This window comes from Sminthopsis crassicaudata, chromosome X (assembly GCF_048593235.1).
Source record: "Sminthopsis crassicaudata isolate SCR6 chromosome X, ASM4859323v1, whole genome shotgun sequence".
Classification (NCBI taxonomy): Eukaryota; Metazoa; Chordata; class Mammalia; order Dasyuromorphia; family Dasyuridae; genus Sminthopsis; species Sminthopsis crassicaudata.
The window spans coordinates 3,039,569-3,054,555 of NC_133623.1; the positions used below are offsets into that span (position 1 = coordinate 3,039,569).

The following is a 14,987-nucleotide window of genomic DNA, read 5'->3' on the forward strand; positions in this document are numbered from 1 at the left end:
TACTGAACAGAATATCCAGGACCTTCTTTATGAGTCTCAGGCCCAAACGTGGGTCTTGTGTAACGTGGGCCGAGTGCCTCAAACCCCCCAGAGGAAGGGACTGGACTAGAACGTCACGTGGGTCCAAAGCTTCTAGCCCGGGTTGGGGCCCATTCTATGATCTCGGGGGCAATCGGAGTTCTCCCATTGCAATATCTGGGAATGAGGGTTTGGGGAAAATGGGGGGGGGATGGTGCTTCAGTCTTAATGGTAATTAAGTGTATAGTGAGGGACGGTGGATTTTTATTAGGGAATCAAGGTAGTATTCATGAAAATTCGCAGGGAGCTTGGGTCAGAACCGGGGGAGCGAACCCGTGGCCCACCGGCCGCCTTGCCCTCCTCAACAGCCAACCCGAGAGAGCCCAGCTCCCGACAGTGGGCTCTGACCTGGGGACCATTGAATGGAAGCCAGCTCAGGGAAGCCAGAGGAAGCCCTTCCTAGGGCCCAGCAAAGAGCAGGGGGGGGGGGGGGAAGGTCCCGACGGACTTCCGGGCAAGGAGGGTCCCCCCACAGTGGAATGGGTAGCCTCGGGAAAGAGTGGGTTCCCTTGTTGGAGAAAGTCAGGGGGAGACTGAATGATCACTGGAAAAGGGATTCTCGCTCATATACTAGTGGGGTCCCTTCTCCCTGGGATTCTGGGTCACAACTGTTCAGGGCCCTGGCCTTGGAGCTGGAGGCTCCAACTGCCTCGAACCCTTCCTGCCCCTCCCCGCCTCCCCAGCTTGAACGTCCGGTGCCCCCCCAGGGGTTCCAGAGGGCTGATCTGCTGGTCCATGTTGGTCAAGGGGTCCAAGGAAGCAGAAGCAGTCCAATTTCCTCCACCCTAGCCAATGTTGGGGAGAGGGACTCTGGGAGGCCGGCAGGGACTCTGGGAGGCCGGCCGGGACTCTGGGAGGCCGGACGGGAGGGGGACTCTGGGAGGCCGGACGGGACTCTGGGAGGCCGGCAGGGACTCTGGGAGGCCGGACGGGAGGGGGACTCTGGGAGGCCGGCAGGGATTCTGGGAGGCCGGACGGGACTCTGGGAGGCCGAACGGGAGGGGGACTCTGGGAGGCCGGACGGGAGGGGGACTCTGGGAGGCCGGACCGGCGGGGGACTGGAGCCTCCGAGCCAGTCTGGTGCTGGCAGGTCTCGAGGTCAAGGAGGAAAGTGAGACTAGATGGGGAGGGGAGGGAGGAGGCAGAAGCCGGCGGGACTAGTCTTAGCTTCTCGTCCCCGCCCCTAAATTAGCGCCCTCGGCCAGTTTTCCCCAGGAGGGGCCGGCAAGAAGCCCTCGGGACCCTTCCCGGCTTAACAGCGAGCATCCCCCTGAATTCGGGGCCTGGGAGAGCCCGGAGCCCGATCCCCCGGGGGCAAAGGGAGAAAGTGAGTCGGGGGAGCCCTGAATGATGCACCTGGCGGGCCGCCCGCTTCCACGAGTAACCTGGGGGCCCGGGGGGGGGGGGGATGGGCCGGCGGGCTCCCGAGCCGCAGACTCCAGCCCCCTCCTCTTCCCCGGGGGCGGGACAGTTTGACCAGCACATTCCTCCCCCCGGGCAAAGACTGGCACGTGCCGGGCGCCCGCAGGGGGCGTGGCCAAGGCCAGCAGCTGGGCTCCCCTGCGTTCATTCCATCCCTTAGCCTGGTCCCTCTAAGTCGCCACCCGAGCAGCGGAGACTGCCGGGGCTAAAGATGGCCCAGCTCCCCCCCTCGGAGAGGACGGGGATCACGATGCAGCCGGGCCGGACGTACCGAGACGCGGCCACCAGAACCGACGATTTCTATGACTTCGGCTTGGCGTCGCGCAAGTTCAAGATGGTCTTCCTAGGGGAACAGAGCGGTTCGCTGCGGGCGCCGTGCGGGGGGCCTTGAGGGCGGGGGAGGGTCGGGACCGCCGGCGAGGGCCGGGAGGGGCAGGGGCAGGGACCAGAGGGCGAAGGGGCAGGGAGCTGAGCGGGGCAGTGACGGGGTCCCCCACCCGCAGCGCCACCGCTCCTCTCGCCCACAGTGGGGAAAACTTCCCTCATCACCCGATTCGTGTACGACAGCTTCGACAACAACTACCAGGTGAGAGGGGACCCGTTCGGGAGAAGCTGGCCGCCCCCCCACCCCCGCCCCTTCAAGGCGGCCGTGGGACGCGGAGACTGCCAGACATTAGCAGCTGCTTGGCCCTCCCCTTCGGTCTGGGGGAGGGTCACCTCGTAGCTGAGCTCCAACACCGCTCTGCGCGTCTTACCTTGTCTCTGGGTGTCTCTGTCTCTCTCCTCCCTCACTCTCTGCTCCATCTCCCTGTCTCTCTCCTCCCCTCTCCCTCTCTCTTTCAGGCAACTATTGGCATCGATTTCTTGTCTAAGACCATGTACCTGGAGGATCGTTCGGTAAGTGATCAAAGTTTGAGAGACAGACTAACATGGCCTGTTATTCAGGCCAACTCTTTCATGGAAAATTAAAAAAAAAAAAGGTCCTGAGGGGGCAGGAGTTGCCCAGTGCCCCAGAGCACAGCAGGCCTTGGGATTCTAAATGCGGTTTACTTGCCACCAGAGGATGTGTAGCCTCAAACGCTCAACTTTCCACCTCTCCTTGGCCATGAGTTCCGGACTTAGGAGCAGCATCGCAATGCAGCGTGGCCCTAAGAGTCCGATACATTTGTTAATTCCTCTCGTACCTTGGATATCAAACTTTGGCCAGAGATTCCCATGACCACCCAGGCAATGTGCCCTCTTAGCTGCATCTGTTCAAACAAAAGCTTTTAAATTTGTACCTGACATCGTCTGGCTTTCCTTTTTGGATCACCTCCATCTCTTCTCCAAAGCACAGTTGTACGAGACACCTCCTTCCATTCTCTTCTAATTTTACATTCACATTACCTCTTAAACTTAGGTCGGGAGTTTTTTGAGATACTGCTCGAAACTTCTTTTCTGCCAAATTGCTTTCCGGTTTTTCCAGCCATTCTTGTTGAATACAGAACCGTTCTCCCAGTAGTTTGTGCTCTCTGCTGTATCAAATACTAGGTTAATTACTTCTGGATCTGGCTCATCTCGTGTGTTCCACTGATCTACCTTTTAATTTTTGTAACCAGCACCAAATCATTTTTATTGCTAGTCTACATTTAAGTTGGAGATCTGGCGCTAAAAGACCCTTCAGCCCTACTTTGTTCAGGATGTCCCTTGAGATACTAGATCTTTTGTTCCTCCAAATAAATGTTGGTTCTTCTAGTTGCGTAAGGTGGTTAGTTAACCTTTGGGGGGGGGGGGTCTGTCTTCCGCAGATCAGGCTGCAGCTTTGGGATACTGCCGGCCAGGAGCGTTTCCGGAGCCTCATTCCCAGCTACATCCGGGATTCTACTGTTGCTGTTATTGTTTACGATATTACGAGTGGGTATTCTGGGATTTTGTGAGTTCCGGGAAAGTGGGGAAGGGGAAAGGCCTAAGAACCTTCCGAGATTCTTAGACCCTCCCTATGCCTTTTCTCTATAGACATTAACACCTTCTACCAGACCACCAGGTGGATCCGTGACGTTCGGACAGAGCGAGGTGGGGATATCATCATCATGTTGGTGGGGAACAAGAACGACCTGGGCCATAAGAGGTGAGAGGCTCAAGGCCTGTGGCTTGTGAGTAGAGACTTAGGACCTCTTCACCTAGTGTTTGAGCTCTACACACGCCTGCATGATGGGAGGGGGAGTTACCAGGATGTAGGAGCCAGAGTCTTGGGGCTGCCACTTCTGGGGTTCTTGGCCCAAGCTGAAAAGCAGGCAGAATGGGTTCGGGTGGCTCTTAGACTTCTGCTGAGAGGAATATCGGGCCCTCTCTTAATGACTGTCTTGGGAAAAAAATGTTTCTGGGGCAAAAGGGGTCTTTTATACCTCCATGTCTGAACTTATCCCTCTCTGGTCTATCCAGGGAAGTTTCATCAGAGGAGGGAAAACAAAAAGCCAAGGACCTGAATGTCATGTTTATCGAGACTAGTGCCAAAACTGGGTACAACGTCAAGCAGGTAACACTTGGTTCTCCTTCCCTTGAAGGCAGGCCCATTGCAATCCACCCTTGGCTAGTTGATGTTTGCTGTCTTGGAGAAAAGGCGGGAGCTCGGTTGCCCATTCTGTCCCAGATGCAAACCCTGAAACTATGATGAGGGAGATAACACTGCCCTTTGTCCACATGCTGGGCCCAAGATCCCATTCCTCCCTCTCCTCTGTGTCATTCCCGACAGTCCTCCCGAAACAAATCAGAATCAAGCTGTACGTATATGTGGACACGTATGGATGGATCATTATGTATGTTTGCCCATCCCTAGCTCTTCCGGAGAGTGGCTTCTGTCCTGCCTTTCATGAATAGTGTCCCAGAGGAAAGCAGTGGCGAACGTATCCTGTTTCCCAGCCCAGTGAGGGGCCGGAGGGGAAAGGCGGGGGAGACATAGAAGGCAACTTGGTTGGGGAAAAGATCCCACTTTTGGCAACTGGGAAGAAGAAAGTAGAAGTGAGTTTACTCACTTGAGCCCAGAGGACTTGCCTGCCTGGTTCCCCTTTCAACCTGGCCTGCCCCTGAGAGATACAGAGACAGAAAGACAGAGGGAGCAGAGACAGAGAGACACAGAACAGAGACAGAGAGAGACACAGGGAGACAGACAGAAAGACACAGGGAGCAGAGACAGAGAGAGACACAGGGAGCAGAGACAGAGAGGCACAGAGAACAGAGACAGAGAGAGACACAGGGAGACAGAGACAGAAAGACACAGGGAGCAGAGACAGAGAGAGAAACAGGGAGCAGAGACAGAGAGAGACACAGGGAGACAGAGACAGAGAGACACAGGGAGCAGAGACAGAGAGACACAGGGAGCAGAGACAGAGAGACACAGGGAGCAGAGACAGAAAGGACAAAATTCGGAGACAGAAGGTCCAGTTTACCCCACTGAGCCTCCCCTCCCCTTCCCCCCACTTCTCCTGACAGTCCAGGAGTTCCCTCCCTCCTCTGCCCCACTCCCACCCCCACGCCACTGCTCGGGAACTTCCTTAACTCCTTCCCCAGTGGTGGAGATCACTCTGGAGAAGGCGAGTGAGCCCCCTGCTGAGGGCGGCGGCGGCTGCTCCTGCTAAGAAGCCAGCCCCACTCGGGGTAGCCCGCCACCCCCACTTTGCGGTGGGCGGGCTCTACTTAGCGGATCTGAACCTCGCGCTCCTAGTTTTGCTGCCCCCTCCGAGGTCCATCATCTCAGTCTGTCCCTCGCCTCTCTTTCCCGGGCGCTGCTCCCGCAGTCCGGCTCAGCTGGAACCCGCGGAGCCGGCCAGCTTGACCCCAGAGGAGGCCGGGGAGTGACACTGGATTTCCGGAGGCCGAGCTTTCCCAGCGCGGTCCTGATGGCCTCCAGCCTTCCCTCCTCATCGGGGTGGGGAGGTCTCCATCAGCCCTCAGCCTCTAGCTGCCCGGATCTTCTCTGTTTCATTCGCTTCTTTAATAAATGGCTTAGCATCGCCCCCGGCCCCCCCCTCCCCGCCCTGTCCCTCTTCCCCTCCGGGCCGCCCACCCCCTCCTTTCTGAAAGCCTCGCCCCCTGGGCCCGACGGCCGCAGAAGCTCGGAGCGCCCCCTCCCCTCCCCCTACGATCGGTTGGGTGGGAACCTCACAGGTGTCCCTGAGGTGGGGGGCAGCAGTAAGGAAGGGGAGCGAACAAAGTCCGGAGGTCCCGAAGTAAACAAACCCACTCCTCCCGGCAACCCCGTGACTTTTAGAGCGGCCAATCACAAGAGAGCCGCGGAAATGGACCTCTCCGGGTGACCAATAGAAGCGAGCCGTCGAGGCTCAGCCAATCGGCTCCCGCCGTGGGGCTCGCGCCCATATCCCATAAGTCTCTTCTCTGGCCCAATCGTAATTTGCGAGGCGAGATTGCCTAACTCTAAATGCCAGACTGTGACAGTCGGGGCTGTAACGGGGCAGGGATCCCGCTGTCCCCCTGCCCATCCGGCCTCTCTCTCGGCCTTGAACGTCAGCCGTCTCTTATCCCCCCCCGGCTAAGGCCTCTGACTGCCTGCGTGTTCGGGCAGCTCGTTCCCAAATAAACGAGCGCCGCTTCTGCGTCTGCCCGAGCCTTCTCTCCTCCCAGCAAGCCTGTCCAGCTTCCCGACAAGACCATCTTCCGAGCCATCCCAAACGGTGTGAAAGAGAAGGATGGCATAAGAAATATAGGGGTGCACAGGGCCCTGCACCCCGCCTAGCCAGACCCCTCCCACTGTGCAAAAGAGTAGGGGCTCAGGAAGCCACTCGATTGCAGGAACAAATACGGTTCACACTCCAGAGGTGGAGGTGGAGGCAAGACGATGGCAGACCCAGAGAGAGGGTAGGAGTTAAGCAGCCTAATTTCAGCTCTTGGGTAAGTAAAGGAAAGGAGATAGAAGTGAGGGTTTCACAGCCCCAGGGAAGGCTGGGAGCTAAGGGGATGGGGTCACCCTCATTCAGGTGAAGTTTCCATCACACATGGTGCACCACAATGGCTTTCTTTGGCCTAAGCAGCTGTAGAATGACACCCCCCCCCCATCCCATCCCAATTACCTCCTGGCCAGACAACGGGTAGACCAGAAGGCCATCAGCGACATTCGTTTGTTTGCCTGGGAATTCTTAGTTTGGGCATGGGATTAGCAGCTGCTCTCCTCAGCTCTGCTTTGGTCTCAGATCCCAAACTTGGGAGTACCCTGTTATCCTTTCCCTTCTCCACTCTCCCTTTTGTATGGGTTCATGCCCCAGATGGGTGGCAAAGCAGGTTTTTGTATAGCTGGCTTCAGCTATGAGCACCGAAAACAAGGGAGGCGGGACTCAGGGTGGGAGAGACGGCAGACAAGGCTGCCCTGATTTGGGGAAGCCAGAGCTGAGACCTATGCTGACCAGAAGAGAAGCCCTTAAGCACAGTGCCCGTGGTGGAGGTGGGCTCTACTTGCCACCTCATTGCCTGTTACAAAGATTTTCATAGCCTGCCCTCTCCCTCAAGTGCCTCTTGAATGTGGCACTGGCCCAATCCAAATGATAAAGCCACATCAACAGTAATCCAGATTTTCCTTTTATTTATCAGGGGATAGGGGGACGGAGGTTTTCATTGGGCTCCCTGTCACAGATCAATGCTGGCAGAGAGGAAGGGGATTCTCCCTTGCCTTTACTAGTTCTGAAGCCCACCCAGAAAATGAGAAAGTGCAGTGTAGTTCAGGGCAGTGCAGGCTGAGGTCTGGTTCAGCGCAGGATTTCCTGGGTGCTTTCTAAGTCCAGTATTCCAGGGAGATTCTACATGCAGGGGAAGGGTGCAGCTCCTAGTGTACAGTCCTCTCCTTCTGGCGATGGTAATCTGGGGATGAGAAAAACTCACGGAAGAAAGGGTACAGCTCTCTCTCGTGGCAGAAAACCTGCCTCCCCCTCTGCTCCCAGTTTTTGCTGCTAAAGTGTCTTACAACCCAGGGCCCTTGGCAATTACAAATAGAACTGTGACTATCAGGGCCCTTCACTCAGAAACATACTGTAGGGGAAGAAGCGGACACGCATGCTGATCTCTCGGGCTGTCTTCAGGATCTCCACAGCCTGAAAGGCAGAAGGAGCTAGGAAAAAGCAGAAACACGGGCCCCAGGCACCCCCAACACAAGCCCCAACACCCCCAACACTGGCTGCGTGTCACACGTTCCTGGGTTGTCTAATCTGACCCATCCACAGGGCTGGGACTCTTTCACCTTGCTGTGCTCAATATCTTGGAAATCCACTTCATTCACAGCTAGAACCTGGTCTCCTTCCTGTAGTCCTGCCCGATGGGCATCTGAGTCAGGAATCACCTGTCAGGAATACAAAGGACACATGGCAGTGTTGTAGGAAAATGGCTTTGTAGGGAAGACCGTATGAACCAGATAGGGGGCAGCTGAGTTGACAGTCAGGTGGGTGGAATTGAGATATGGGTCTGCCAAGAATAAAGAATTGCTCTGTGAACTCTAGAGCATCCATCTCCTAACGTCAGGACAACTAGAGCCCTACTTTCAGACATGCTAGTCAAATATAATGCAGGATGTCCCCCTGTTAACTGACCCACCTTGGAGATGAAGATACCCAGCTGGGAGGCCTTTCCCCCACGGATGTTAAATCCCAACTGTAAGAGAAGGACACAGTGAAGGAGATTCAACAGAGAAGACACATGGACAAGAGCATCTAGTCCCACCAAAGGATAACAGTAAAGGTGACTTGGCTCTTCTAGAACGGTGATGGTATTTCAGCACTCCCAGGATTGTGGGGGGAAATGGGGGCTGCCTTGGATTATTATTCTACTTCAACCCTAGGCCAAGCTCTAAGCAAACACCCTTGGCAAGCTCAACTCAACCTGGTATAAGAAAAGGCCGCTCCACAGGCTTACCTGGGCTCCTGGGGGCTTCTTCAGCGTGATGGTCCGAGGCAGAAACTGGGTCAATTCATTGTTGTAGTCTGGGTGGTAGATCCTCTGCAATACATAGCCCACCCCCAGGAATCACATTCCCTTTCCAGAGGTCCTCCCTCTGTTTTACTTTCAGCTCATTCGGGAGCCAGGACAAGAAAGAGTAGTCATGGACTTGGCACAAGGAGGCCCCCAATATCACCCAGCTGAGTCTTCTCCTCCTGATGAAATGAAAACCATTGGGCTCTACATGTTGCCCTAGAAGGGACAGGTTGGGCAGGAATCAGAGTACAGTAAATTATAGTTAGGGTAGCTAGGTGATAGAGCACTCATCTTCCTAGTTCAAATCCAGCCTTAAATACTGTGTGACCTTGGGTGAGTTGCTTTACCCTGTTTGCCTCAGTTTCCTCATCTGTAAAATGAACCGGAGAAGGAAATGGCAAACCACTTCGGTATCTTTCCCAAGAAAACCCCAAATAGAGACGTGAAGAGTAGGACACAACTGAAATGACTTTAACAACAATAATTGTTTAGAAGATTTTCCCAAGGGAGGTACACACTGGAGATTTGCAATTCCACTTCAAAGGTACCAGGGACAGAGCAGAATGTCAAAAGGCCTTTATTGAAGGTTTCTAGGCAGGACAATGAGGCGGAATTGCTTCATTCTAAGCTTTTCCCTACAATCAGTCACTGACTATATTCTAGACTCCAGGCATCAAACCCGAGTCACAACAGCCTCCCCATTTCCCCACTGACCCCACACAAGAAGAAAGGGATAACAACACACCTCATGAGGAGGAATCCAGGCTGGGGGATTTTCATAGGGTGGCAGGAAGACCACTGGATAATCATCATAAGGAATCTGGCCTTCCATTTCTGGGGAGGGGCTGAAGAGAACAAAGGTAAACTGGCATTCAGCTGAGGGGTGAGTCAAACCAGCACACAACTGACTGAGTACCAGCTCTGGACTAGAGTTCAAATTTTACTTTGGAGAAAATCACTGCCTTTCTCTGGGTCTTTGATGTTTCCAGCGGAAAATAAGGATAACCCCTCTGGCCGCTAGGCGGCGCAGTGGATAGAGCACCAGTCCTGAATTCAGGAGAACCAGAGTTCAAATCTGGTCTCAGACACTTAACCCTTCCTGGCCTTGTGACCCTGGGCAAGTCATTGAATCCCAATTGCCGAGGGAAAAAAAATGAATGAATAAATAACCTGTGCAGCCCCTTTCAACTCTTGCTCTAAAATTCTGTAGTTCAATCTGGGCATCAGAATGTTGCCAAGGTGATCTGAGCCAAACCCTCCCTCCCAAATCAATTTCTACACATTATCCTCATCCATCTAATGCCGGCTGGCCAAAAATGAGAATATTGGCATGCACCTCGATAGCAAAATGGATGGAGTGGTTGGGCATGAAATCAAGAATTCTGATTCAACCTGAATTCAAAGTCAGCTTCGGAAAATTATTAGCTGATTGACCTTGTACCTCCATCTACCTCCATTTCCTCATCTATAAAATGGAAATCCTAATTGCACCTACTTCAGAGGGTTGCTGTAGCAAATATTTGTAAAGAGCTTAGCATCTACGGAGCTAACTAAAAGATGACTGTCTTTCCTTCAGGTCTATAAGAGGAGCCAGAGAGCACTAAGAGAAAGCGGAACTTGCCTAGGATCCCAAACTAGGTGTGAGAGACAGGACAGGAACCCAGTTTTTCCAGGTTCGCCAAGCCTCCTCCTCACCATTTAGGGGGCAAGGACGCGCAGGCGCAGAGCAGCTCGGAAGAGGCAGGGCAGAAACCCTTGGCCAGGGCGAGCCAACCTTCTCGGGCAATAAGCTTTGCGTTCCCGAGGCGGCCCCCAGCCCATTGACAGCTGCCGCGCCCTCGTGCCCCCGTCCCCGGGACAGCTCCCCGCGGGGCGGCGCCTCACCTGGACTGGGGCTCCGGCGCCACCGCCAGCTTGGACTTTCGGGCGCCCGTGCCGGAGACTAAGAGCCGGAAGCGGAAGCAAAGAGGACCCCAGCAGGCGGGGAGCTCGGGAGAGCCCAGCCCAGCCGCGGTGTCTCCCTGGGCGGGGCGGGATGCGGAGGGGGCGGTGCGAGAGCCGGGTCGCTTTGCGCCTGCGCTCAGGGACTCGCCTCTGCCCCGGAGGCCCCGCCTCCTTTCTTCCGCCCGCGGATTGGCCGGCGCCTCCCAGGCTGATTTGAAACTTGGCGGTTAAAAGGTACGGCGGGGTGAGCGGCTCCCAGGAGGCCTCGGGAGGGATCTCTGAAGCGAGGAGTCCAGAGGCTTGCAGGTGAGCCGCTGGCAGCGGGGGTGTGTGGAAAGTGGGGTGTGCGGCAGGGGTTCACGGAGACCTAGCGGCGCCGAGGGGAGGGGCGCGGCGCGGGAGGACCTAGTCAAAACGAGGCCATGCGCCAGCCGAGGCTGGGGTGGGGGCGCCGAGGGGCGTGGGACCGTCGCGAGGTGCTAGAGGCTTTTGGGAGAAGGAGGCTCTGGAGATTGCGGCTCTCTGGAGGAGGCTGTGGGGTTAGGGGTTGAAGAGTCTGAGGAAATTTTGAAGGGTGAGGAAACTGCAGAGATGTTGGCGTCGTGAAGAGTCCGAGGCGGGGGAGGAGGGAGCAGTGGGGGAGGGACGGGAGTAGATTTGGGAGGTGAACAGGCTGAGCTGGAGTCAAGAAATCAGAAACTTTGGAAGTGAGAACGCTTCAGAGTTTGGGGGGAGGGGAGGCAGTTGACAATATGCTGACGTTGTGACGGGCCTGAGAAAGCTGAGGTGATTGGTGGGCCGAAGGCCGAGGGGATGTTAGTGTAGTGGAGGCTGAGGAGATTGGGGAGGCGGAGTCTGAGGTGCACTTTGGTATCGGTAACAACGAGGAGATTGAGGAGGACGGAGGTTGAGGGAATTTTGATGTTCTGGAGGCTGAGGAGATGGGGGTTAGAGCTGAGGATGTTGGTGCTGTGGAAGCTGAGATTAGGAGGGCAGAGGCTGACGGGATATTGTGGTATTGCTGACAGGTGTGATTGGGTGGGATGGAGGCCGAGGGCATGTTGGTATTGATAACATTGAGGAGATTGGGTGGCTGGGGGAAGCTGAGGGAGATGTTGGTATTCTGGAAGGTGAAGAGATTGGATGGGTAGGATGCAAGGGATGCTGAGGAGCTTGGCAGCATGGAGGCCAAGGGGATGTTAGTATTCCCCAGGTTGAGTAAATTGTTGAGGGGGGGGGGGAGGCAGAGGCCAAACAGATGTCAATATTCCTGAAGGTGAGGGGGAGGGGGTCAGAGGCAGAAGGGATGTGGTATTGTTGATGATGAGGAGATTGGGTGAAGGCCAAGAGGATGTTGGTATTGGTAACCAAGGAGATTGGGAGGGCAGAAGCCAGGGACCATGAGATGGGGGGAGAGGGGCGAGGGGATATTGGTATTCCGGAAAAGAAACATGTAGAGATTGGGTGGGGTGGAGGACAAGAGGCGCTGAGGAGCTTGCCTGATTGGAGGCTGATGATGTGCTAGTGTTCCTGAAGGTGAGGAAATTGGGGGGGGAGGCCAAGGGGGTGTTGGTATTCCAGAAGGTAAAGAGATTGGGTGGGATGGAACCCAAGAGACTATGAGAAGATATGGGGGGGGGGCGGTGAAGAGTCAGGAGATTTTTGGAAGGTGAAGAGTGAAGAGGTTTGGGGTAGAGGAAAGTGGGGAGCAAGTAGTCTGAGAAGGTTGAAGTGGTTATAAGAAAGCCAGAGACATCTGGGGGTTGGAGAGGTTGAGGACATTGTGGCAGTTGGGTGGAAACTGAGGTAAGAAAATAGGATATTGGGGTTTTGTGAGGAGGATAAAGAGATAGAGAGGTTCTTGAATCAAATACCCCACTAAGCATTTCTCACCTTTCCTCCTGACAGGATTCAGAGTTTGAGACCATGATGAAGGATGAAGTGAAAGGGATTCCAGTCAAGGTGGCCCTGCGCTGCCGCCCACTTCTCCCCAAGGAACTGGATGAAGGTTGTCATATTTGCCTTAACTTTGTACCTGGAGAACCTCAGGTAAGGGGGCAGAGGGGAAGAGTCCGGTTGCTTCCTGACCCAGTGACTTTGCCCAGTGAGTGGGTTCATCCTTATCACCCAGGACACCCCCTTCTGTTCTTGCTCTTCCAGGTGGTGGTTGGCAATGGGGATAAATGCTTCACCTACGACTTTGTATTCGACCCATCAGTGGAGCAGGAAGAAGTCTTCAATACAGCAGTTGCTCCTCTCATAAAGGGCATCTTTCAAGGTGAGGGAGCACCTTGCCCTGGTGGTGAGGGTTAGCCTTGAAGTCACTGGGGCAGCCTGTCCATGCTGTGGGTGTCTTTGACACTTCTTACTCTTTATACATGCTTAGCCTTCATTACTGAAAAACCAGATAACACCTTGTGACGACATTCAGAGTGACCCCTAGTTACTGTGCTGACGTAGGTTTCCAGAATGCCCTGATTCAGTTTACAAGTTAAATTGCAAAGTGATATAAGATATTTAGGGATTTAAAAAAAAAAAAAGGCGAACCAATCCATCTAAAACAATTTTCTATTTGTTTTTTTTTTTTCAACCATCTCATTTTATTTTATTTTAAATTTTGATAATAGCTTTCTCTTTTCAAAATACATGCAAAGCTAGTTTTCAACATTCAGCCTTGCAAAATCAAGCTTTCTTAACCTTTTTCATGTTGTGGAGCCCTTGGGCAGTCCAGTGAAGCCCATCTAAGGACCCCTTCTTAGAATTTAAGTTAATAATACTTAAGTAATATTAAATATTATTAAATAATATGTATGTAATATATTAACATATACATAAAATAGTGTATAAATATACATGTTATTTATATAAAATAATATTTAAATGTATAAAATTAAATTTATGGGATTACAAAGGAAACCAATTATGTGGAAGTAAAGGTGTCATTTTTCTCCATCTGACTTCACAAAAGTGGGGAAGGGTGGGAGAACAAGTATTTATTAAGTACCTACTACCTCCTAGGTGCCTTATAAAGATTGTGTCATTTGATCATTACAACAACCCTGGAAGCTAAGTGCTATTATCATCTCCATTTTATAGTTCAAGAAACTGAGACAAACAAGTTATGTAATTTGCCCAGCATCACAGGTCTGATAAGTGGTTAAGATGAATTCAGATCTTTCTGACTCTAGGCCCAGCACGCTATTCAGTTGCCACCTAGCTGTTTCTAGTTAAGAACATCTCATCTAAAAGAATCAGAAATAAAAAGATTTATCAAGTTGAAATGACTGTACAGATTGTCAAGCACAATTTCATTACCAAAATCGGAGTTCCAGACCCTGCTAAAACACTACAAGCTGCTCTGTAAAGCTGTCAAGAAGGCTAACTTTGGCTCACACAATCACCATTCAGACTTTTGAAGACAGCAATCATCTTCCTTCTAGGTCTGCCCACTTTACTTTTTCTTACGTGACCTCACTTTTGGTGCCTCATAAACCTACCCCTGTATTTGTAGCTATGTAACTATTTCTCCATCTTGGATTTTTTTTTCTAAGATTATTCTAGGCAGATTGTTCTTTCTTTTCTTTCTTTCCAGTTGAAATTAAAATCAAGTGACTTGCCCAAGGTCACAGAGCTAGAAAGTATTTAAGTGTTTTGAGGCCAGATTTGAACTGATTCCACAGTGAACTGATTCTATCCACTGTATCAATCGGCTGCCCTTAAAGGCAGATTGTGTGGGAACTGACCTGTATAATAAGATTAACACAGTAAGGGAGCTTCAAGAGCATCCGGTGTCTATTATCCACAGGTGTTTTTCCTTGGAGTTAAAGATGCTACATTTACCTGTGCTTTAGATACAGTGTCCATTATACAAATGTTTTGACTTTTTTATTTGCAAGATCTGTGTTCAATAGAAAAGGTTTGGGTTGCATCTTTTTTTTTTCTTAATGAAGGAAATATGGTTGATTTAAAATAATTTCCTAAATTATAAAACGATAAACTATGGAAGCTACAAAGATGTTAAATATGATCTTGTATTCAAAGCTCACTTAACTGACAGCCTTTAACTTGGTAATAGAGCCAGCAAATTAGGAAGTAAACAAAAACAAAAAAGCTTCTAGGCCGCCAAAAGAAATGTTCCCAAACTAGCCCACACTCATAGGAGAGGCCAACTGAAACGATTCTAAATCTCTTCCTTGTTATGCTCATCCTCCCTTCCTCAAGAGAAGCATCAAAATAACAGAAGGGACTGGAACAGACAGCAGGTAATCATACTGATGGCATGAAACAACAGGGACACTCAGAGCACAAAGGTCCAAAAAATTAACTAAATTCAAAGGACAGAAATCTCAAACCTTCAAGTAATAAGGCTAACAAACCTCTCAGCTTCAAGCCTAGCATACATTAATACATGTTAACAATGATGACATGATCCTTGCTATTCAAAAACAAATTTAATTATGTTCTGTATGCAAAATGTAGGCAGCTAGGTGACACTACAATGGACAAAGTACTCAGCCTGGATTCAGGAAGACCCACTATCCAATTTGAAATCTGGACTCAGACACTTCCTAGCTATGTGTCTGCGCAAGTCATTT

General features: G+C 52.2%; 3 protein-coding genes across 8 annotated transcripts in view; 2 read left to right on the plus strand and 1 right to left on the minus strand.

Moving 5' to 3' along the window:
• Window positions 1-1,585: 1,585 nt before the first annotated feature.
• On the plus strand, window positions 1,586-5,190 carry RAB41 (RAB41, member RAS oncogene family). Its single transcript, XM_074277532.1, has 8 exons — window positions 1,586-1,859; window positions 2,028-2,086; window positions 2,344-2,397; window positions 3,288-3,393; window positions 3,496-3,607; window positions 3,922-4,015; window positions 4,316-4,382; window positions 5,047-5,190. Exons 1-8 carry the CDS (start codon window positions 1,712-1,714, stop codon window positions 5,112-5,114), a joined length of 708 nt encoding a protein of 235 aa, XP_074133633.1. The 5' UTR covers window positions 1,586-1,711; the 3' UTR covers window positions 5,115-5,190.
• A 1,862-nt stretch (window positions 5,191-7,052) lies between these two features.
• On the minus strand, window positions 7,053-10,489 carry PDZD11 (PDZ domain containing 11). Of its 3 annotated transcripts, none has more exons than XM_074278164.1 (7): window positions 10,333-10,489; window positions 9,194-9,293; window positions 8,389-8,472; window positions 8,071-8,127; window positions 7,721-7,819; window positions 7,514-7,574; window positions 7,053-7,344 (listed from the first exon to the last, which is right to left on the minus strand). In XM_074278164.1, the coding sequence occupies exons 2-7, from the start codon at window positions 9,278-9,280 to the stop codon at window positions 7,310-7,312; spliced, it is 423 nt and encodes a 140-aa protein (XP_074134265.1). In that variant the 5' UTR covers window positions 9,281-9,293; window positions 10,333-10,489; the 3' UTR covers window positions 7,053-7,309. The 3 variants fall into 3 exon arrangements, with proteins under 3 accessions (XP_074134265.1, XP_074134264.1, XP_074134263.1); XM_074278163.1 differs by lacking the exon at window positions 10,333-10,489 and adding an exon at window positions 10,144-10,269; XM_074278162.1 differs by lacking the exon at window positions 10,333-10,489 and adding an exon at window positions 10,070-10,208.
• Window positions 10,490-10,563: 74 nt separating this feature from the next.
• Window positions 10,564-14,987, plus strand: part of KIF4A (kinesin family member 4A) — a 73,426-nt gene continuing 69,002 nt past the window's right edge. For all 4 annotated transcript variants that reach the window (XM_074278157.1, XM_074278158.1, XM_074278159.1 and 1 more), the window contains exons 1-3: window positions 10,564-10,698; window positions 12,301-12,441; window positions 12,553-12,670. In XM_074278157.1, coding sequence (XP_074134258.1) covers window positions 12,319-12,441; window positions 12,553-12,670 — 241 coding nt within the window. In that variant the 5' untranslated portion in view covers window positions 10,564-10,698; window positions 12,301-12,318. The remainder of the gene's footprint in view (window positions 10,699-12,300; window positions 12,442-12,552; window positions 12,671-14,987) is intronic.